General features: G+C 47.1%; 1 protein-coding gene across 2 annotated transcripts in view; it reads left to right on the forward strand.

The window, feature by feature from the left end:
- The first annotated feature begins 6,385 nt into the window (after nucleotides 1–6,385).
- Nucleotides 6,386–21,993, forward strand: part of DTX4 (deltex E3 ubiquitin ligase 4) — a 38,527-nt gene continuing 22,919 nt past the window's right edge. Inside the window, exons 1-2 of one of the 2 annotated variants that reach the window (XM_078339322.1) lie at nucleotides 6,386–6,425; nucleotides 16,790–17,513. In XM_078339322.1, coding sequence (XP_078195448.1) covers nucleotides 16,897–17,513 — 617 coding nt within the window. In that variant the 5' untranslated portion in view covers nucleotides 6,386–6,425; nucleotides 16,790–16,896. Of the gene's footprint in view, nucleotides 6,426–7,274; nucleotides 7,547–16,789; nucleotides 17,514–21,993 lie in introns of those variants that run through there. The other variant, XM_009008184.5, reaches the window with a different exon arrangement.

Raw genomic sequence — 21,993 nt, forward strand, 5'->3', positions numbered from 1 at the left:
GAGACATGCTAAAAAAAGTTTGAAGAAGAAGAACTATAAAATCAAGAGGAAGAAATTGTGGAAAGTAAAAGGTTCCTCTTCAAAGTTTCTCTTCTTGATAAGAATAAATAATAAATGTTAATAATAATTTTGAATACTAACTTTCTCCAAAGACTTCTTGGTTTGGTTTTGTTTTCTAATAACTCTCTGTTAAGCTCTATCCTAAGTAGCTATTAGATATAAATGAAAAAGTACATACTATGTCCTTGTACTTTAACCAAGATGTTTGTCTAGACATGCTCAGGTATGTCCCAGCTCGCAGCCTGTGCCCCTTCCTTATTTAGAAATATTATTAATTTTCTAAGTCCTTTTGCAAGCAGCTTCCTTCCTTTTGTTCTCCATTGCCCTTACCTATTTATGAAAGTTTTAAGCTGTTATCAAGTTTAGCTTAGACTGTGAAGTCCAACTCCAACCAATAGAAATAAAACACAGCAGTAAAGACCCAATACAAAAAAGATAAATATTTCTGCCTTTCTTTGTTCATTGTGCTCTTATGGCAAGATTGCTGACAGGCAGCACCCTTTCTAAAGAAAGCAAAATTCCCTTGCCGAGAAAACTTTTTGTATAAATACTAATTTTTCCTTGCAGCACCAAAGAACAGACATCTTGTTTCTAACAGTCTGGGAAGAAAAAAAAAAAAACAGGAGTTGTAACTATCATCTCTGACAGAATAGACTTTAATAGTAACAGAGACTAAAGGAAACAAAGAAGGACACTACATGATGATAAATGGATCAATGCAACAATAGGAGTCAATGATCACAAACATATATGCACCCAATATAGGAGCACCCAGATACATAAGACAGGTTTTCAATGACTTATAAAGAGACTTGGACTCCCGCAAAATAATAGCAGGAGATTTTGACACCACATTGTTAATATTCAACAGATCAATGAGAGAGAAAATGAACAGGGACATCCATGATTTGAACTCAGTAAACTCAGTGAATGTTTATAGAATTCTTCACCCCAGGTCCGCAGAACATATATTTTTTTCAGTATCACATTACACCTATTTTGAAAGTGACCATATAATTGGAAGTAAATCACTCTTCAGCATTTGCATAGCATTTTACAGACTTAAATTAAATATTGGTTGGCTGTTTGTTTGTTATTTTCTTCCCTTATTCCTTCCTGTCTCCGCTGTTAAGCACAATTATCGGCATAAAAGAGGCTTTTAATACCTACTTTTAGATTGCATTCCAGCCTGGGGAATAGAGCAAGACTCCTGTTCTCTCTCCCCCTTTTCTCTTTCTCTTTCTTAAAAACAAAAAACAACAACCACCAAAAAAAAAAAAAAAAAAAAAAAAACAATGAAATTGACATGCTGCTTAGAAAGACTGGCTGGGAGGCAGGCAAACAGAAAGGGAGAGGTGGTGAGAAAACCAAATTGCCAATAAGATCAGGAATGAAGCAGTGTTGTCACAACAGCCCTTAAAGATATCAGAAGTATAAAAAGTGCATATTATGAACAACTCCACACATAAATTTGACAACTTGTATAAAATTGACCAAGTCCTTAAAAAATACAAATGACCACAACTCACCTGATATGACACAGATAATTTGAAGAGTGCTACAACTATTAAGGAAATTGAATTAGTAATTTAAAATCTTCTGAAAAAGAAATCTCCAGGGCCAGATGCTTTTCCTGGACAATTCTATCAAACCCTTAAAGAAGAATTAACACTAATTCTATACAGTCTGTCCCAGAAAATAGAAGAGGGTGGAAAACTTCCCAATTCATTTTATAAAGCTAGTATTATTCCTACACCATCCCTCTCAAGATGAAAGAAAGTATTAAAAGAAAAACTTTAGACAAATTTAATTCAATGGAATTTCACAGAGCAAAGAACAATTCGAGAATCAGGCAGCTCCCCAGAACTAGAATAGATTTGGAGACGCTCCAACGCTGCCACTTAGCTGAAGATAATTTATGAACAGAGAAAGGAAAGCTTAGAGAAAACAGAAGTGAGGTATAGAAACAGCTTCCTTGGCTGTAGTTCACAATACGGGAGAGACTCAGATAGCTAGAAAGATATTGAGTGTTCTCAACACAAAGAAATGATAAATGTTTGAGGCAGATGGATATGCTAGTTACCCTGATCTGATCACTATATATTATATGTATCAAAACATTCCTATGTACCCCATAAATATGTACAGTTATGTGTTAATTTAAAAATGCAATTTTAAAAAGTATTTTGAAAATAAAAAGGTTAAAAAAGAAGAAAAAAGAAAATAAATAGCTGCCCTGGCTACAGCTGGACACTCACCTTGTCTGAATACCATTGGAACAGTTGGCCACCTCCTAGTGGTTGAGGTTTTGCTTCTGTAATTGGCTGAGCCTCAGACACCTGTTACAAAAGCAGGCTAGTGTGTTTCCACTTTCAGTTAGGTTATAGTTCACTATGTATTGAAAAACATTTAGGCCAAACTTAAAGTATTAAGGAGGTAGCTTTAGGCTAGATTAATTTAACAAAAGAAAGAGAAAAGTAAAACTAGACACCAAGGTTCATTGTAAAGATAGACCACTCCCAATTTTTTAAAACTTTTTTAGACAGAATCTTCCCCTGTCACCCAGGCTGGAATGCAGTGGCTCGTCATAGCTCACTGTAACTTTGAAATCTTGAGCTCAACTTACCCTTTTCCCTTAGCCTCTCAAGTAAGTAGGACTACAGGTAGGCATCACCATGCCCAGGCCCCCAAAACCTTTAACGAAATATAGCAATATTTTAAAATAATTAGACACTATGACTAAGTGGGGTTTATTTCAGGAATGCAAATCTCATTCAATATTTTGAAAATCAATCAATGGAATCTACCATATTAGCAGTCTAAAGAGAAAAAACTTATGATCATATCATTGATAACAAAAAGCATTTAATAAAACTCAATATCTGCTCATGACAAAAAAAAGACTCTCAGAAAAATAGGAATAGAATAAAACTTCCTCGGTTTGATAAAGAGCATCTAAAATAAACTCCTATAGCTAATATCATAGGTAATGATGAAAGACTAGATGTTGTCTTTCTAGGTGTGATGAACTATAAATGATCATGGATTATTAAAATAAAGATATCTTACAACTATAATTGATTCCTAATGTCAAGTTGTACACACACAAAACATGAGGGGGCCAGGTGCTGCGGCTCACACCTGTAATCCCAGCACTTTGGGAGACTGAGGCAGGCAGATCATGAGGTCAAGAGAGTGAGACCATCCTGGCCAACATGGTGAACTCTGTTTCTACTAAAAATGCAAAACTTAGCCGGGCGTGGTGGCACGTGCCTGTGGTCCCAGCTACTTGGGAGGCTGAGGTGGAAGAATCGCTTGAACCCAGGAGGCGGAGGTCGCAGGGAGCTGAGATTGTGCCACCACACCCCAGCCAGATGACAGAGCAAGATTCCATATAAAAAAAAAAAATGAGGGGACTTCAGAAAGTTTGTGAAAAATAAAATTAAAAGGCAAAATAAAAAATGTACACTTCATATCGTAACATAAGCACCATCAAGTTCAAGATACTTTTGCAGGTGATGATACAGTCATTAAGTTCATTCCTAAAGAACCGGGTGTCCTGGGACCCTAATCATATCAATGCAGTCTTTCTTTAATGTATAAAAATAGGAGCTCTTTAAAAACTTTTTAACATCAGGAAACAAAAAGAAGTCAGAGGAGCCAAATCAGGACTGTACAGCGGACGCCCAAAGATTTTCCATCGAAATGCTCCCAAGAGTGCCTTTGTTTGATGAGAGGAATGAGCAGGAACATTACCTGGAGAAAGACTCTCTGGTGAAGCTTTCCCATGTATTTTCTCCTAAAACTATTGCTAGCTTTCTCAAAATATTCTCATATTAAGCTGATGTTATTGTTCTCTGGCCCTCCAGAAAGTCCATAAGTAAAATGCCTTGAGCATCTCCAAAAAACTGTTGCCATGGTTCTCTGCTTGATAACCATTTCTTTTTTTTTTTTTTTTTTTTTTTTGAGACGGAGTTTCGCTCTTGTTACCCAGGCTGGAGTGCAATGGCGCAATCTCGGCTCACCGCAACCTCCGCCCCCTGGGTTCAGGCAATTCTCCTGCCTCAGCCTCCTGAGTAGCTGGGATTACAGGCACGCGCCACTGTGCCCGGCTAATTTTTTGTAATTTTTTAGTAGAGACGGGGTTTCACCATGTTGACCAGGATGGTCTCGATCTGTTGACCTCGTGATCCACCCGCCTCGGCCTCCCAAAGTGCTGGGATTACAGGCTTGAGCCACCGCGCCCTGCCGATAACCATTTCTTTGGTTGTTTCTTGCCTTCAGGATTGTACTGGTAAGGCCTTGTTTCATCTCCTGTTACAATTCTTCAAAGAAATGTTTAATGATCCTGATCCTACTCGTTTAAAATTTCTATTGAAAGGTCTGCTCTTGTCTGCAGCCAACCTAAGGTGCAATAGTTTTGGCACCTATCAAGTAGTGGGAAGTTTGTTCAACTTTAGTTTCTTGGTTAAAATTGTGTCAGCTGAACCAGTTGAGGTATCTATGGTGTTGGCTATTGTTTTGACTGCTAATCCTTGATCCTCTTCAATTAGGGCATTGTCTTACCCATCTTAGTGTCTCAAACTACATTCTGTCCAGACAGGCTATAACAAATTGGTGAGAAAACTTTTTGGGTTCAAAACAAGATCGGAACTACATGCCTAGTTTTTTTCATAACATGCATTTTCCACAAACTTTTTTAGGACCCCTTTTGTGTGTGTATTCACTTCTTGCAAATGAATCAGGCTACATACAAACCTTCTTACATGTCATAAGATATTTTTATTCTTCTGTAATACTCTGTTTGTTTAACATGGAAGATACAAGAAGACCAGATACAAAATTAGGCTGGACATAGGCAGGTAGGAGTCAGTTTCCTTCTGCCTTTTATTGATTCGCCTTTCAAACAGCTCATCTAACATTTGCTAATAGCTTTCTTATCTAGTTTAGATTTTTTCACCTGGGAATTTCTGGCTTAGCTGGTCAGGTATTATATTTTCCCTGTACTTTCAATATCCTCTTAAAGCATTACTCTTCCCTTTTTGATTCATACCTACCCTGACTGTAAGGAGGTTTACTGGGTTTTGATACTCTCCACTCTTATGACTAGAAGTAAAAGTAGCCCAATAAAATTTTGAATTACCTTTTCTTCAATTTGACTTTTGCTTCTCTTCCAGAATATTCTACCCTCATTTTCTCCCTTCCCTTTTTTCACACTGAGACACTTTTACATTGCCTGTTATTGTGCCACCCTTATGTCACATAGGACATGTTATGGAACAGGCATTTTCTTTTGAGTCAGCCCAACTGAATTTTGAATACTGGTTTCCCCTCTAACTAGATATGTAATCTAGGGCAAACAGTTTAAATTCCTTAAGTCCTGTCATTTGTAAAATGGTAATAATAACGGCCTGTGATGGACTTAATTGAGGTATCCTTAACTCCATTTCTTTTTGTTCTTCTAATTCTGAAACTCATTTTAATGAGTGCTGTTGTTTGGGTTGATTAGGAGCAGTTCCCAATTAAGGGAGAGGCTAACTAGGCATTTCGGAGGTCAAGCTGTGCAAGGAGACCTGAAAGAACAAGGCTGAGAGGTCCCTTGAGCCTGGTGCTTTTAGAGGCCTGAAGAAGAACAGATCTTACAATTTTGCTTTGTATTTACAACTCTGTTGGGAGAAAGATAAAGACAGAGGGATGGAAAATTCTGACAATGGGAGAAGGAACAGCTGTAAGGAGAGGGAGGGGGAAGTAAGTTCTAAAACATAAAAAGGTCATATGATATTTATGAAAAAAATTATTATTTCAAAAAGATTCTCAATCTCATTCTCTAACACATAATCTATTTTTACTTTCCCACATCCTATGTCTTGGATCTTGATAGACTCAGTTTGTTGTTTTATGTGGTTTGCAATCACAACAAAACAAAATTTGTGTTCTTTGACGAGATTAATACATAATACTGACTCCAGTATTCCCTTTTAGTCAGAACCGACCCATTTAATTTTATTTTCCATATTAACTATTTATGATCAAAATAAGTCTAGCTTGTGTTTGTCCTAGTGTTTCATAATTTTAGTTATAGAAACGATCCAGACTAAATTAATTTAGCATGTGTCTTCTTGACTAGTACATTGAATCTGGCCAGAAAAAACACATTTGCTCTCTACATAGGTAATATAAATCCATCATTAGCCAAATTGCTGCATCCCTTTGGACTGGGTCTCATTAGCAGAGATTGGAGTGGCCATTGGCCGGCACACTTTAGGCCAGCAGGGGGCAGATTAGCTCCAGGGCACCCGCCGGAGCATCAGGGGGCGTGGCTCCTGTTTCCTTGACGGACAGCTGAGGATTCGGGCGAGGATGAGGTAATAGGAGCCCGGGCAAGGAAGACTTGGGGGTGTGCGCGCGTGTGTGTGCGACTGTGAGTGTGCTAGTGCGTGCGCAAGGCCCGAGACAGTGCGTGTCTCCAGCTCGCGCTGCGGGCACTGATCATGCTGCATTAAGAAAAAAAAAAGAGAGAGAGAATTACATTTTGGGGAAGGAGGCTGCAAAGTTGCAGCTGGGCGACAGTGGTGGTCCCGGGGCCATGTCATGGCGGGTCGCTTCTCCGCATCAAACAACCAGGAAAACCCAAGCGGGCGCGGGTTTGCCTTAGCGCCCCGCTCGGGAGGGGGAGGTTCATTCTGGAAGGGACTGAGCAGAGCCGCAGGGAGGAGGAGCTTTCCCCGCGGCGGCGACTGCAATTCGTGCGGCTAAGAGAGAGGGAGGGAGGCAGAGAGGGGAGGGGACCAGAGCGTGCCATTCGGAGCACGGCCGTGCGGCGAGATCCCACCCCGGCGTCTGCAGAGCCCGAGGCGCAACTGGTGCTAGGGCTGGGTCCTCGCCTCGCCGTCAGCCCCAGCTCGCGGCTGCCGGGGCTCGGGCCGCGCGCCCGCCGGGTGGCTTTTGCAAGGCGGGGCCTGTTTGCAGAGAGCCGGGCATTTGCATGAAGCGACTCGACCCCACGGAGCAGCGGCAGCAGCAGCGGACCCCGGTGGCGGCGGCGGCGGCGGCGGCGGCGCGCGGTCCGAGCCAGGCGGCCCCGGTGTCCCGGCCCCGGTGGATGCAAGGCTGGGGAGGAGCCCATGGGCCGGAGCTGAGGCTGCCCGGGGCGGCGGGGCGCGGGGCAGGGGGCGCGGTCGAGGCCCGGAGGCGGCGGCGCAGGAGGAAGCGGAGGAGGTCGGGCGCTCGGGGCCCGGGAGGCGGGCCGCGCAGCGCCGCAGTCCCGGGCTCGCCATGCTCCTGGCCTCGGCGGTGGTGGTCTGGGAATGGCTGAACGAGCACGGCCGCTGGCGTCCCTACAGCCCCGCCGTGAGCCACCACATCGAGGCGGTGGTCCGCGCTGGCCCCCGCGCGGGGGGCAGCGTGGTGCTGGGCCAGGTGGACAGCCGTCTCGCGCCCTACATCATCGACCTGCAGTCCATGAACCAGTTCCGCCAAGACACGGGTGAGCCGGCCGCCCCGTCCCCGCCCCGCTCGCTCCCACCACCTCCCCAACCTGCCAAGGTATCTCCCGCCCTGGGAACCCACTTTGGCCACCTAGTCGGCGCCTCCGTGCAGAAGTGTCACCGAGAGGTGGTGGTGAGAGGCGCGTCGGTCATTCCCCTGGATCCTCGCAGGATCCTCCCTCCCCCAAACGTCCATGCAAGTAATATCAGTGTTCCCGTGTTGCAAACCCACCTTCAACCTACTCGCTAAGAATCCACTCCCCATCCTCTTTCACGCCCCTACTTTTCGGCACTTGGTGGCCCTAAGTCTTTCCGTGTAGAAATTCTCGGGCCGCCTTCAGCCTACAGGCAATCCCGGCCCATCGCAAAGGCTTCCTGCCCTCATCCCCTGGCGGCCGGCACCGTGGCTGACCTGACCCTGCTTTGCCTCAGGCACGCTGGGGCTTGCCACACGTCCCCTCACCCCTGTTCTCACTGCCTCTGCGTCTCCTCTGTGGGATTCCTCCCCACAGCTGGGTCCTAGGTGTGGGAACTGGGGGAGGAAGAAGGGATTCCCTGGAGGCTGTCGCTACAGTTGGGTAAGGGAAGCGCCGGGCTCCCTGTGAGCAGAGACTGGAGCTGGGGGACCCTGGACGCCGTGGCTTTGGCGAATGCCTCTGCTACACGCTCCAAGCGCGCAAGCAACAGGCCGGAGCAGATGGAGAGAGGAGGAGGAGGCTTGGGGCTTCGGAATGCCTGGCAGGGAAGCCGCTCCCTTTGTCTGCTGAAGAGGAGGAGGCAGATTCCTAAGGAGAAACTGTCCCCAAGGCTTCCTCTTGAAACCGTAGCCCGCAAGGAACCCCTGGCCTCCCGGAGCGCCAAGCTCCTGTCTTTCCCTGAGAATCAAGTTGCCACTGTAGCCAGCACAACCCCGCTTCCCAGCTGACCTGCCTTTCCAGGACAGAGCCGGGAAGGGAGCCTGAAGGATGGGGCCATAGGGGGCGGGGGAGGGGGGTCTGCCCTAGGGAGGAGGACGGCAGAACTGCCCCTCTTTGCTCGGTCCTTGCTTAACTGGTGAATGGGAAGAGTTTCTGTCTCCTTCAGTGACAGGTGGGAGGGGGCCATTGTTTCTGGAATTCTGGCTGGGCTTTCCCTAGAGTGTAACCGAGGAGCCTGGAGAGGCCGGTGTGCTGGGGAGGAAGTAGAGAAGATGACTGGGAGAGGCTCTCCCCAGCAAACAGCTGTTTGAGCAGGGTTTCTCCGCTTCCTTGGAAAGCCCCCACATCCTGTGTGCTAATTAGGATTGTCATGGGAAAGGGGTATCTTTCCACCCTCATGTCCCCATCTTTAGTCATAATTCCCAGCAACCCCTTTGCCAAGGACTCTGCAGACACTGGCTGATTTGAGGAGAGCTTTCTGGGGACAGAATTTCTGGAAGTGTCCGAATTGGCAAGGGCTTAAACCGTGTAGGGAAGGGAGAGAGGTGGAGCTGGGAGAGACTGGGAGGAGGAGAGAATAGAGAGGAATGTGGGGAGATTGAGAAAGAGGATTAAGTGTGGCTGAGGGGGAGGGAGAGAAAGTCATTGTGCAACTTGAGTAGAGGTTGTGGAGGTGAGGGTGGACGCCGCAGGTTAGCAGAGGGATGTGTGTTGTGGGGAGCTGAGCCATGGAGGTGGGACCAGAGAGAGAGACCAGCGGTTAAAGATCTGCCAGGGGATTCCAGTTCTGCTCAAAAAAAAAAAAAAAAAAAAAAGCAGGTGTTAGCTTTTCTATTTCAAACTAAATCTCTGCAGCATTAGGAAAACCACCCTTGTGGTAGAAAGGTCTCAGCCCCTTTCCCACATTTGGGAAGAGCAAAGGTGGAATCTGTGTTTGTGGGTACTTAAGACGGGCAAGGTATCTACAAAGATTCATGACCCTTTCTACCGAAGTGAAGTTATAGAGAAAACTGGGCAGAAGGAAAGAAGCCACGTGTCCCAGGTCTCATCACTCCCACCTGAGGACAGGTTGAATACCTCCTGATGGTGAGCAGTTTAGTGAGAGGATGGCACTTCCTGGACTTCAAACTGCAGTCAGAGAACTTGCCCTGGATCGTTTTAAAGGCTGCCTGAGGGTGTGTTTTACATCTGACTGCTTTGGTTTCATCCAGTCATTGCTAGAGCCAGTCAGTCAGTCAGCCATCGTGAGTACCTCTGTCCTGTGCGCCAGGCCCTGTGCTGGGTGCTGCAGGCATTGGGCTGCATTCCCAGAAAAGCTGGGTCTGTCCAGGCACTTGTCAAAGCAGAATAGAAGAATCTCTGGGTTTCTGAGCTCTGAGCCCCCTCCTCTCCCTTCTCCACCAATGCACACATAGTTTCTCTCAGTCTCATTGATGAGGCCATGACAGGGTAGGAACTTTCAACCAGTGGCTCCCAGGCAACCTCAGCCAAGCCCTTGCAATGTTTAATTAAATTATCCACCATCCTTAAGCCATCATTCAAAGCTGGGAACCAGAAACATCCCCATAAACAAAAGAGAGCTGGAAGTCCCCTGCCCAGAGGCGATTCCTCTCCTTTTTTGTTGCCTCCTCTCTATGGGGACATTTCCTGACATGAGAGCTTTGTCTTTTTAGAAGTTGCTTGCTGGCTGCTTAGAGAGTCCTCAGTCTTTCCACTGGCCTGGGCTCCTGACCTCATCCAGCCTGTCTCCAGGGAGATGGCTGGGAGGTTGCAGACACCCATCTGCCCGCCTCGTTTGCCCTGGGTCCTTCTCCTTCCCCAGACTGCCTAGGGTTCTGAGCTTATTTGCATTCTATGCCAGTCTCCTCTAGGCACTTTGGGCTAGAGAATTTGGAAGAAGGGAAGAGATGGGGTGAGATAGATGGGACTGGTTCTTGGCCACTTCCAAAAGCCTTGGTGGGGTCCTCTCCACCTGCCATCATTTACCCTGACTGGGTTGCCCTTTTTCTGTTATCGGGCAGTGACTGAGGAGCTTTACTGCAGCATCACTTTCTCCTGTACCTTTCAGCACGCCTGACCCTACCATCTCCAGGGCTTCCGTAGCAGGATGGGGAAGATCCAGACTGAGAGTGGGAAGAAACAACTGTGGCTCTCATTCCAGGCTTACTGTTTACTCCATGAACTTGAGCAAGTCCCTAAATGGTTAGGCATCTTTTTTTTTTTTTTCTGTAGAATGAAGAGCAGTCTTAAGATTTTTTCCTTTTCCTCTTTTTCTTTCCTTCTGTCAAACGGATCAACAGGTGAATGGGCTGGCCTCCGTGTCAGTGATGATACTGATAAGCACAGGGTGAGGGAGAGTTCTTTCCAGCTCAGATTTTTCCGTGCAAGTTTTATGTCTTAGAAGTGGTGAGAAGTGTCGGATGGAGAGAAAGAGAGTGAGTTGAATTAAATGATTTAACAGGCTGGGCGCAGTGGCTCACGCCTGTAATCCCAGCACTTTGGGAGGCTGAGGCAGGTGGATCATGAGGTCAGGAGATTGAGGTCAACAGACCAACATAATGAATCCCCATCTCTACTAAAAATACAAAAATTAGCCAGGTGTAGTGGTGTGCACCTGTATTCCCAGCTACTTGGGAGGCTGAGGCAGGAGAATCGCTTGAACAGAGAGGCAGAGGTTGCAGTGAGCTGGGATCGTGCCACTGCACTCCAGCCTGGGCTATAGAGCAACACTCTGTCTCAAAAAATAAATAAATAAATACAAATAAATGATTTGACAGAAGCTGAGTTTTAGCCCCCTGCAACACCCTCTACCCTATGTCGGTATGGGAGTGGAGGAGGCAGGCATCATGGTGACCACATGATACTTACCATGCACGGGATGCACCAGGCGTCTGCATCACACCAAGCACATTGCACACCCTATCTTGTTTAATCCCCACAACAATCATATGAAGAACCTATTATTATCCCCATTTTGTAAGGAAACAAGTTGAAAGAGATTAAGTTGCTCAAGGGTTTACAGCTGTCAATGGCAGGGCTTAGATTCCGAATTAGGTGACCTATGTCCTATTTCTTCATTCAGTGAATAGTGATGGAGCAACCATTTAGCGCAGGCACTGTTCCAGACATGTGGGATATAGCAATAATAGGGCATCCAAATGTTTCTTTGTCCTCGTGAAATATTCTGGTGGGCGTGGGGGATGCTGGTAAGAGTGGCCTGGGATTTCTTGGACTCAGTACATGCTCTAACAGCAGTGAGTCATTTACATAGATGTGTGTAACATGCCCTAGAGACCTCGGTGCATGTCTGGAAGGCATTGCCTTCCACTTCCCAGAAGCTGAAAGATTTTGGGTGCTTTCTGAGGCAGGTGGAAAATCTGGAAAAAACTGATTTTCTTTTTCCTTCTTCATCCTTCGATTATGAATATCCTCAGTCCCTATCCTACTGGAGTTCATTTCCTTGGGTTACTTCACAGATTATCTGGGTTATAATCCTGATTCTAGACAAGCTGAGAAGTAGCACATCCGAAATAGGGTGGTCTTTGAAAATAATCAGAGAATAAAATCCCACCATGTCTGTTGTCTCAGCACTTTGGTTCCGAGATCTGTATATTCTCTCTGACTGTCCTCTAGGATTGGACTCAACAACATCCCCTCTAAAACTAGCTCTGCCTCTTGACATCCCTCTGACCCATTTTACCATGTTCCCAGGGTCTAAGCCCAGGATTCTTTGACTCATTCTGTCATTTTGAGTCTTACTTGAGCACCTAATATGTACAGGCATATAGATCCTGCAGCCCAACAGCTGAAATTTGAGTGTTCCTGGCACCACTCAAGGTGATCATTCACATGCAGATTCCCGTGCACACAACCTGGGGATGCTGGCCCGTAGGTCTCAAGGGCATTAATGATTCAATTTGTACCCCAGGAGATTCTGAAGGAGGCAATCCTCAAGCCTCACTTGGAAATCATTCAGCTCCTCGTAGTCAAGTCTTAGCCATGTTTTTCTCTGTAGGGTCTCTCCAGTTTGTCGCCTTCTTTTCATTTTCCCTGCCGACATCTTTCCACTCACCTGGAACTAACGGACAGAGTAGCTCTTGTCTTGTCCCTTTTTTCTTAACAAACTTTACTAGCTCTTCACTGATTACAAATTAAATCTATCATGGCCTGGCATTTCAGACTTTCCAGGCCCTCCCTGGCTCTAACATACCTCTCCAGGATTGTCTTCTCCTATGCCTTATATTTCCCTCTAATCTGCCAAACAGAGGCCACTTCTGTCCTCATGCATTCCTTTAGAGTTCTCTGACACCCTTCACCCTCCAACTAGTCTTAAGGTCCTTTCTTATAAACGCTGTCCTTTGCCATTTCTACCTGTCAACATTCTTTTTATTATTGGAGTCCATGCCGTTTGTTATTCATTTCTTAAAATGTTCTCCACACCTTGAAATGCTTTGCAAACAAACCATCATTACTTCATTTATTCAATCAATATTTCTGAGTGCCTAGCACATGCTGGCATGGAGAATACATTGGTGAGCACACACCTTGATGCCCACTCTCATGGGATTGGGAGTCTACTGAAAGGGACAGATATTCATCAAATTAGCCACACAAATACATACGTAACTGCACATTGAGATGAGTGCTATTAAAATATTTTTTAAGGAACAAGAATTTAACCTGGCCAGGACTGCCTAGGTGGGCTTCCTTGAAGAAATGAGCACTTCCTCTAGGAAGAGCTGTGAAAAAGATGTCAGAGAGTTTTAGGGAGGAAGAAGCATTGTGAAGAGGTCCAGAATCAGAGAAGCCTGGCAATGGGCAGAGACTGAATGTCAGCATAGCTGTAATGTGGGCAGAGTTAGGCTCTGAGGGGGCCATGTATGTTGGTGGGTCAGGGGCATTTAGATTTCAACCTAAGGGGAAGTCATGGAAGGGATTTACGCAGGGAGGGGACGTCGTCAGTTTTCCTGCCAACATGCATTTTGTTGGCATCCTCTTTGCAATATGTTCTGCCTCATAGAGAGTCATTTGCACACTTGTCTTCTAACCCTGTTTTAGACTGAAAGCTACTTGAAGAATGCTTGAATCTGCATTACCCATAGCAGTTAATGGGTTCTCAGTGATATGTGATAAATGATTAAATATTAAAGTAGCCAGAAGTCTTCAGTCACAGCACAGTTTCTGGAGCCCTTGCAACTTCCAGGCATTGGGCACTAAGAATGCAATGAGCTCCACAGCAGCACGTCTGCCTTAGCAGGATGGTATAAAAAGTGTTGCTGAAACATTGGTGCACATCAGCATAGTCAAGCTATACACCTCAGGCTTCCTGAGGGTGGGGCCTTGAGTATGAGAACATTTTAAGAAATGGACGGAAAATGGAGTAAGACCTGAATGGTAAGGAGAATTTCAACAGGTAAAAATGGCAAAGAAGGCCATTTCAGTAGAGGGGACGTAGCGAATTGTGGGGGAGGGAGCCAGTGAACTCTGAAAGGACGTGTGAGGATAAAGGGGGCCTCCGTTTGGCAGGAATAGAAGAAAACACAGAGATTGAGGAAGATAACACCTGGAAAGGTATATTATAGACCCATAGCATAGCTTCCAGAAGTTCTGGGACCATTCTCAGGCATCTCCAAGACTGATAACACTATTGTTATATATATATATTAATCTCCCTCTCAGATGTGCCTAAAATATATAGATATAGATATAGATATATACACATATATATTTCTACATATATAATATACATACATATATATTTTAGGCTCATCTGTGAGGGAGTTAAGTGCACTGACCCTGCCACCCTGGAGAGAATATACAATAGTGCCATTTAAACTCTCTATACTTAATTTCCTCATTTGTGAAAGGTATTTCTAGGCTTGCTATGAAATTACATGGGATATGTGAGGTGCTTTGTAAGTAATAAATATTGTACAAATACCAGTTATGAGAACAGGGGAAGGTAGCCAAATGCTTGGGAAGATAGGGGTAGGTCCCCAGTGAATCCCCACCTTCAAGCCCTTACTGGCCTGAAGGCTGAAAGACTGGACTGCTGGTCTGGGATGAAACCCACAACCCAGAGTGAAAACCTCTGTTCTTGTTTCCCTGCCCTTTCCCAATTGATTCTTTCTGAATAATGCCTTTTAACCAATCCAATGTTGCCTTTTCCAGTACCACTTACAGCCTGCCCCTCCCCTATTCTGAGCCAATGAAAGCCCCGAACTCAGCCACATTGCAGAGACTTTCCTAACTTTGTATAGGGGGACCACCTCTGGGTCCCCTCTCTGCTGAAAGCTGTTTCATCACTCAATAAAACTCCCCATGTTGCTTATTCTTTCATTGTCCACATATCCTCATTCTTCTTGGGTATGGGACAAGAACTTAGGAACTGGTGTGCAGCCAGACTTGGCCCAGGTGGGCTGAGTGGGCGGGCCGTCTCCGGCAGTAGGTAATTTGGTTGAGTGAGGCCTAGGCAGGGTGTCACTGGCCAGAGGTCCCCGGCTTGCAAAGTGAGAAGAAAATCTTGTATCAGTTATATAGTAACTTTCTCTCTTTCTTACACCCCCTAGCATCCTCCACACACACACCCAAACACACACACACATCCCCTGAACTAAACCTTTCCATGGCTTTTCTATCCTGCTTAGCCATATAATAGAAAATAAATTACAATAATAATCACCAATTTTCACTGAGCTCTTGCCATGGTGACAGGTGCTATTTTTGAGTTTTATGTTCATTTAATCCTCAAATCCACCCTTTGAAGTCTCTACCCAGGACCCAAACAGATAAGGAAACTGAGGTTTACTCACACAGCTGAAAAGCACAGAACCACACCTGTTGGCCTGAAAGCCCATATTCTTTGTTCCCCAGCAAGCTGGGCACTTAGGAAGGAAATGGAGGCAAACTAGGGAACTATCGCCTCCCCTTCTCCTGCCCCCCCCATCCTGATACCCCCATGTCCCCCAGCAGAGGCCCTGGTGATGAATAGGGGATTGTTCTGCGTCTCCCTTGTGCCTCTGAATGTTGATGTTTTGGGTCATTAAGGGGCTTGGAGATGGGGTGGGGGGCAGGTTATGACCCTGGCAAAGGCCTGAATAGCTATTGTTTCTTTTCTTCCCCTCTTGAATGGGATTCTGTCCCCAGTCTTGGTGTCTCCCTCTGGGTTGGAGGAGGGGTGGGTCAGAGGCCGGTGAAGGGAGTCTTTTCTCACCACTTTGATGGATAGAGCTTAAGCTGACAGATGCAGAGATTCCAGCATTCCAGGGGCTCTCCCCAGCCTCCCCACCCTGCCCTGAGCCAGGCATCTTTAGCCTTGATGTTGATACCATGAAATGAGCCCTGGTTGAGGATGGGTCAGGATTCAGGTTTTGAGAAACGGAGAAAGAGGCAACAGTTAGAGGCTCAGTTCCCTTGCAGTCCTGCCAGTTCATATCTGTTGTGCCATTACCCTGTAATAACCATGACCTTTTCCCGGCCCCAAAGTGAGATTATCAAAACTAAGGCAATCCTATCTTTAGGAGGCGTCTTGAAAGAAAGGCATCAGATAAATATAAAATGATTCTCATGACCATTAAGAATGTTACGTTTGCTGCCAATATAAGATTTAATCCTGGGAAACATGAGAGAGTTCTAACCTGATTTCCCTTCTTCTCATAGTAACACACCATTTTTTTTTTGACAGCATTTATAAATGTATAGAGACACAGCTTCCTCACAACCGCTTCTGGGCAGCCTTCCCACATGGAGAAAGAATCTTCCCTCAATCCTCCAGGCTTTCACAGCCTTATATTCTTTTCCTCGTGACTCTTGGTGCAAGAGCATTTAGAGGGACGAGAGAAGGAATGTGATCATTATGAGCACCAATGTGTGACAAGGGCTTTACATGCCTTAGTGCATTTATAGAGTTCATGTGAAATCCAGAACCTGGCATGTACAAATACATATTCGTTGAATTAACAAGTGAGCTATATTCAATTTGTACAAAAACTCTAGGAAAGAGTTATCCTATCTCCAAGGAGGGAAAAGGAGGCTTAGAGGTTCTGTGTCAGCTAGTAAATGGAATAAATTTGGCTGTAAACCGAGGTGTCCCGACTACAAACCAAGAGCAGTCGTTCTGCTCCCCTGCACTGCCACCCACATCCTTCATGTTGTAACTCATCTGCTTCTACTCTGGTTGGACTGTAGACATCTTAAAGGGAGAAATGAGTTTCATTCAAAGCTGGCACTTCAGGTAGTGTCAGGCCCAGTACACATGTGACTTGCTAATGCCATTCAGTATAATTGCATGCTGACCCTGACCTCTCCTCTATCCCACCCTGACAGGAACTCTCCGCCCAGTTCGCCGCAACTACTACGACCCCTCCTCGGCCCCTGGGAAGGGCGTGGTGTGGGAGTGGGAGAACGACAATGGCTCCTGGACGCCCTATGACATGGAAGTGGGCATCACCATCCAGCATGCCTATGAGAAGCAGCACCCCTGGATCGACCTTACTTCCATCGGCTTTAGCTACGTCATTGACTTCAACACCATGGGCCAGATCAACCGTCAGACCCAGCGCCAACGCCGAGTCCGCCGGCGCCTTGACCTCATCTACCCCATGGTCACGGGGACCTTGCCTAAGGCTCAGTCCTGGCCAGTCAGCCCTGGGCCAGCCACCTCGCCCCCCACCCCGCCCTGCACCTGTCCCCAGTGTGTCTTGGTGATGAGTGTTAAGGCAGCCGTGGTCAATGGCAGCACTGGACCCCTGCAGCCCTCAGTTACCCGCAAGAACATGGCCCCTCCTGGAGTGGTCAAGTTGCCCCCACCACCAGGCCCTGGGGCCAAGTCACTATACAGCACAGACGCCATTCAAGTCCCGAGGAAGACCGCCCCATCGCAGATGATCCGGAGACAGGCCTCCAGCATGCCCAGTGGGACAACCGCGGGCTCTCCTGCCAGCCCCCCAGGACCCAACGGCAAGACCGGAAGGGTAGCCCTGGCCACCTTGAATCGTACCAACCTGCAGCGACTGGCCATCGCCCAGTCCCGGGTGCTGATCGCCTCTGGGTAGGTGCTTCCACAGCTGCCTCAGGCATACTCACTGCAGAGCTAGGCTACAGCAGGTCTTCTGGATTAGAAGAAGGAGGAGCTGCCAAGACTTAAGCTTCTCCTCACCTTGCACTGACCCCTGGCTGCAGGTGAAGGCAGCATGGGGTGGTAGACGAGGGAGGGTTAGATCCTCGGGCTCTGATCTGGACTCGGGTTGAGACTTTGCCTCTTACTAGCCGTATGATCTAGGACCAGATTCCTAACATCACAGAGTCCTAACTTGGTCATCTGTGAATGCTGGCAGTATCACTCCTGTTCGGGGAGCTGTAAGGCTTAAAGAAGATTGTGGCCAGGCGTGGTGGCTCACACCTGTAATACTAACACTTTGGGAGGCTGAGGCTGGAGGAATGCATGAGCCCAGGAGGTCAAGGCTACAGTGAGCTATGATTGTACCACTACACTCCAGCTTGGGTGACAGAATGAGACCCTGTCCCCCCCCCCCAAAAAAAAAAAAAAAAAAAGATTCTGCCTACCAAGTAATAATAGGCAACATTGATTGAACTCCCACTATATTGTAGTTTGGGGCTTTATCATCTCATTTAATTTTTACAAAAACTATGAAGTAGGCAAGTAGGCATTATCCCATTTACAGATGAAAGTAGCTGTTCACTTGTTTAAGGGTACATAGCTAATCATTGGCAGAAAGTGGGATTCACACTTCAGGATATCTGACGCTAGACCCCAGATTCTGACTCTGCTGTGTTCCTCTTCCACCCCGTACCTTCCACAATGCCCAACATTCAGTAGGTGCAAAACGAGAGTTAGTTTCTTTCCTCTAGTCTCTCTGGAAGCTGGAGAGGTGACTCCGGATTGGAATACCGGCCTGTTTTCAGTGGTGACTTATTAGTTGCCAGGTTCTTTCCACGTACTGTCTCAGTTATTCCTGTGACAACCTGGTGATGCTGTAGGTCCTGTTTATATTGCTTTTTATATTCTTGATCTTCCTGATCATAAAATCGAAGTGACCCAGATCCATGTGGTGGCTGCAACCTTTGCATGCCAGCCACTGCTTTCCTAGCATCTTACAGCCACCCAATCTTCCCTTTCTGTCTCCAGAGAGGCCTGACTCTGCCTGTGGCCCCTCAGCCCAGATGATCAGGATGGTTTTCGATTGCATTGGGTGCTTAAGTCTGAAAGTCCGGGCTGCTCTAAGAACGTGGTTTCAGTACTCAGCTGGGTCCCTATACACAGAGGTTTGACACTGGGAAGAGGGTTGAAAAAGGGTATACCACGGAGTGAGGAGTGCTGAGCTGGAAGTCCAGAGGCCCAGCCCCCACTCCTACCTCTGTCATTGGGGTGAGCCAGAGAATCTTTGCAAGATCCAGTGGCCTTACCTACCCCATGGAGTCATGGTGAACACCTCCACTCAGGGAGCCGGCTCCTTGGCAGTGCATTCCCTTACCCTGTGATCTAAGTGTTAAGCACAGACATTCAGCGCAGAATTGATTTCCCCAGGAGGAACACAGAGCTTCTGTGTTATGCAGTAGGGGATGGAACCCAGGTTTGGGTCTCCTGATTCACTGTTCTTTTGGCTAAAGCCCAGCTCCTCATTGTATGCAAAGTCAGTTTGTAAAAGGCAAAATGCTGGTGAGATGCGTGAGATTTCCCCTGCGATGGCAGAAGTATTTGGGAGCCGGGGATACTTCTGGGGGAAGTCATGAAATGACTTAGCAGCGGCAAGGCTTAGCTATCAGTAGGTACAAAACGAGAGTTAGTTTCTTTCCTCTAGTCTCTCTGGAAGCTGGAGAGGTGACTCCAGATTGGAATACCAGCCTGCTTTCAGTGGTGACTTATTAGTTGCCAGGTCCTTTCCATACATTGTCTCAGTTATTCCTGTGACAACCTGGTGATGCTGTAGGTCCTGTTTGTATTGCTTTTTATATTCTGGATCTTCCTGATCATAAAATTGAAGTGACCCAGATCCATATGGTGGCTGCAACCTTTGCCACCACAAATAGCTAAGGCTTGTGCTGCTTGATTTCTCCCCACTGTCACACAGAAGCATCCTGGGGGTGCATAACAGAGTTCCAGGGTGATTGCTGGCATGGAGGAGGAAGGCTCCTTTGCTGGATAAGAGCACACCCTCCAGAAGTTAGGACTGTCTAGGGCTTGAACCCAAGTGCCTTGCTGTCCCTTGGGGAAAGATTTGCATCCTGTCTTCGGTTTCCTCATCTGTAAGATGGGATAGTAATAGTAACTTCCTTTTACGGTTGTCATAAGGATCAAATGACATATTAAGTGTATAGACTTAGCACAATGCTCGACACATAATAAGAGTTCAGTCAGTATCGGCTGCTGTCACTGTGATTGCTGTTATTATTGTTAACAGGTGTCCATGGAGTTGAAGTCAAAGCTGGGCGGGGTCTGACATCCCACCTTGCCTCTGGTGTCCTTGACAAATGCCAAGTGACTTCATGCCATCACTGAGGGAGAGGCACCCAGGTGGCTTTGAATCTCCGTGAGGGAGTGGAGTCAGCAGCTTTATCTCTCTTCTTTATTTCCTCTGCCTGCTCATAGAATGGGGGCTAGAGAATGTATGGAGGTCCAGGCAGTCCAGTTTCAAAAGGGCTATAGAAACAAGCTGTTTTTTTCTCGACTCTTTTCCTGACGAGGGAGGCCCCTGCCTACCCCTCTCGATCTTCCAGCCCTTTGCTTTTCACCTCTTCCCACCTCCCTCACCCCCATTCCCATCTTCTCCTCCAGCCTTTCTTGGCCATTTAATTAGCGTGTTTATTCCCTTTGTCTGGCATTGCCATCGACCTTCTGTCGTTCAGGGCCCCTTCCCCCTCCTCTGTCTGCCCATGACCTCTTCCAGCAACTTTCCCACGGAAAAAGGAAGACCAGGGAGGCGGGAGGAGTGGGATGAAGAGAAAGGTTTGGGGGCAGGAACAAAAGATCCTGTGAATTATTCAGAGACAGAAGCAGGGGGTTTCTAAAGGGAAGCAAGAAGGGGTCTGCGCAGTGGAGGCGAGCGTCACCCGGTAGCCCCCTCCTCTAGAGTTGAGGATTCTCTGTCTCCAGCTAGGCCTCAGTTGCTGTAGAGACGAGACCCTTGTCCTTCTGGAGGATTCCTGGGCTGGTGCATAACTCTGAGAAAAACACTGCTTCTCGTCATGGTGCCTACAGAGATATCCTCCCTCCCCCAAACCCCCTTCCTCTGCCGCATTGCCAGCTCTCTTCTGTCTTAGTTTTATGTTTTAGCAACAGAAACAAAAACTTGGACCCTCCATAACCAGGAACAGCCCAACTGAATAGGAGCACAGGGTGTCTTCTGATTGGCCAAGATGTGGTTAGGACAGACAGTTTTGGCTAATGGAATTACCGGAAGGATGTGAGATGCATGCCTGCCCTTGGGTTGCTGTTTTCTAGGAGAGCTCAGGCTTTTGTAGCTGGGGCCCCAGCAGGGCGTGACCAGCTGGAACTTCATGGGCTGTTCTCCAAGGTTTCCACTTTAACCAGTCATAGTGGGGGAGGTGCGGTCAGGTGTGGCCAACTCAACAGTCTCACATACTGCCCAGCCCTCAACTTTATACCTGGATACGCATGAGCTCAAGAATTGGAAAATTGGAATATTAGAGCAGAAAAAGTCTTTATTCAGCCCAATGCCCCTTTTATACTTGGGAGATGAAAGCAGAAACAATCACCCCAACTTGCACAGGGCTCAGCTGTTTGCACAGTTATTTGACCTAGTTCCTAAATCCTCACAGGGACCCCGTAGGGCACACATTTAGGATGCCCTGTGCGCAGCCGTGGTAACTCAGACATGGTCAACATTACACAGAAAGGCTTTGTGGCTCTCCCAAAGGCAAAGCAGGTCTGTGCTGAGCGGGGCCAAAACGAAGACTCCCTGACACCAGTGCCAAGCCCCTTCCATCACATCGTTCTGGATTTCACAAGCAAGTATCCCCCTTCTCCCCAGGCCCCTCCTTCCCAGAGCCCAGTGACAAGCCTACCCGCCATGTCATTCCTCTCCTCAAGTGGCAGGGACATGGCATCTCTCCCACCTGTTGGCCCCACAGTCTTCTTGGGTGTCCCAGGTCCACATTCAGGCCCTTCCCTCCCTCTCTCCAGACCTTGCCCCAGAGTTCTTGAGCTGCCTGAGATGTGTGGTGTTCTGGGCATTGGATTATTTCCTGGTTGACCAGATTGGGTGTGAAACCTGCCCGTCCAGTTTATGGGAACAAAGGAAGCTTTTGTCACCCAGATCACAGCTACTTATCAGCTGGAGTGGGGGGTCTGTAGATGGTGAAGGAGAAGGCAGGTGCAGGGCTGGCCCTGTGTGCTGCCCCCTGCTGGGGAGCTGAGAGCAGGACATAGGAAGCCAAGTCTCCCCAAGCCTTTCCAGAAGGAGCTGGGTAAGGAGAATCTGCTGTAAGTGGGGGACTCAGGACTTGGGTGTTCACCTTTGTGTTGTCTGCTATTCCCGATGCCGGGGGAA

This window comes from Callithrix jacchus, chromosome 10, assembly GCF_049354715.1.
Source record: "Callithrix jacchus isolate 240 chromosome 10, calJac240_pri, whole genome shotgun sequence".
NCBI lineage: Eukaryota > Metazoa > Chordata > Mammalia > Primates > Cebidae > Callithrix > Callithrix jacchus.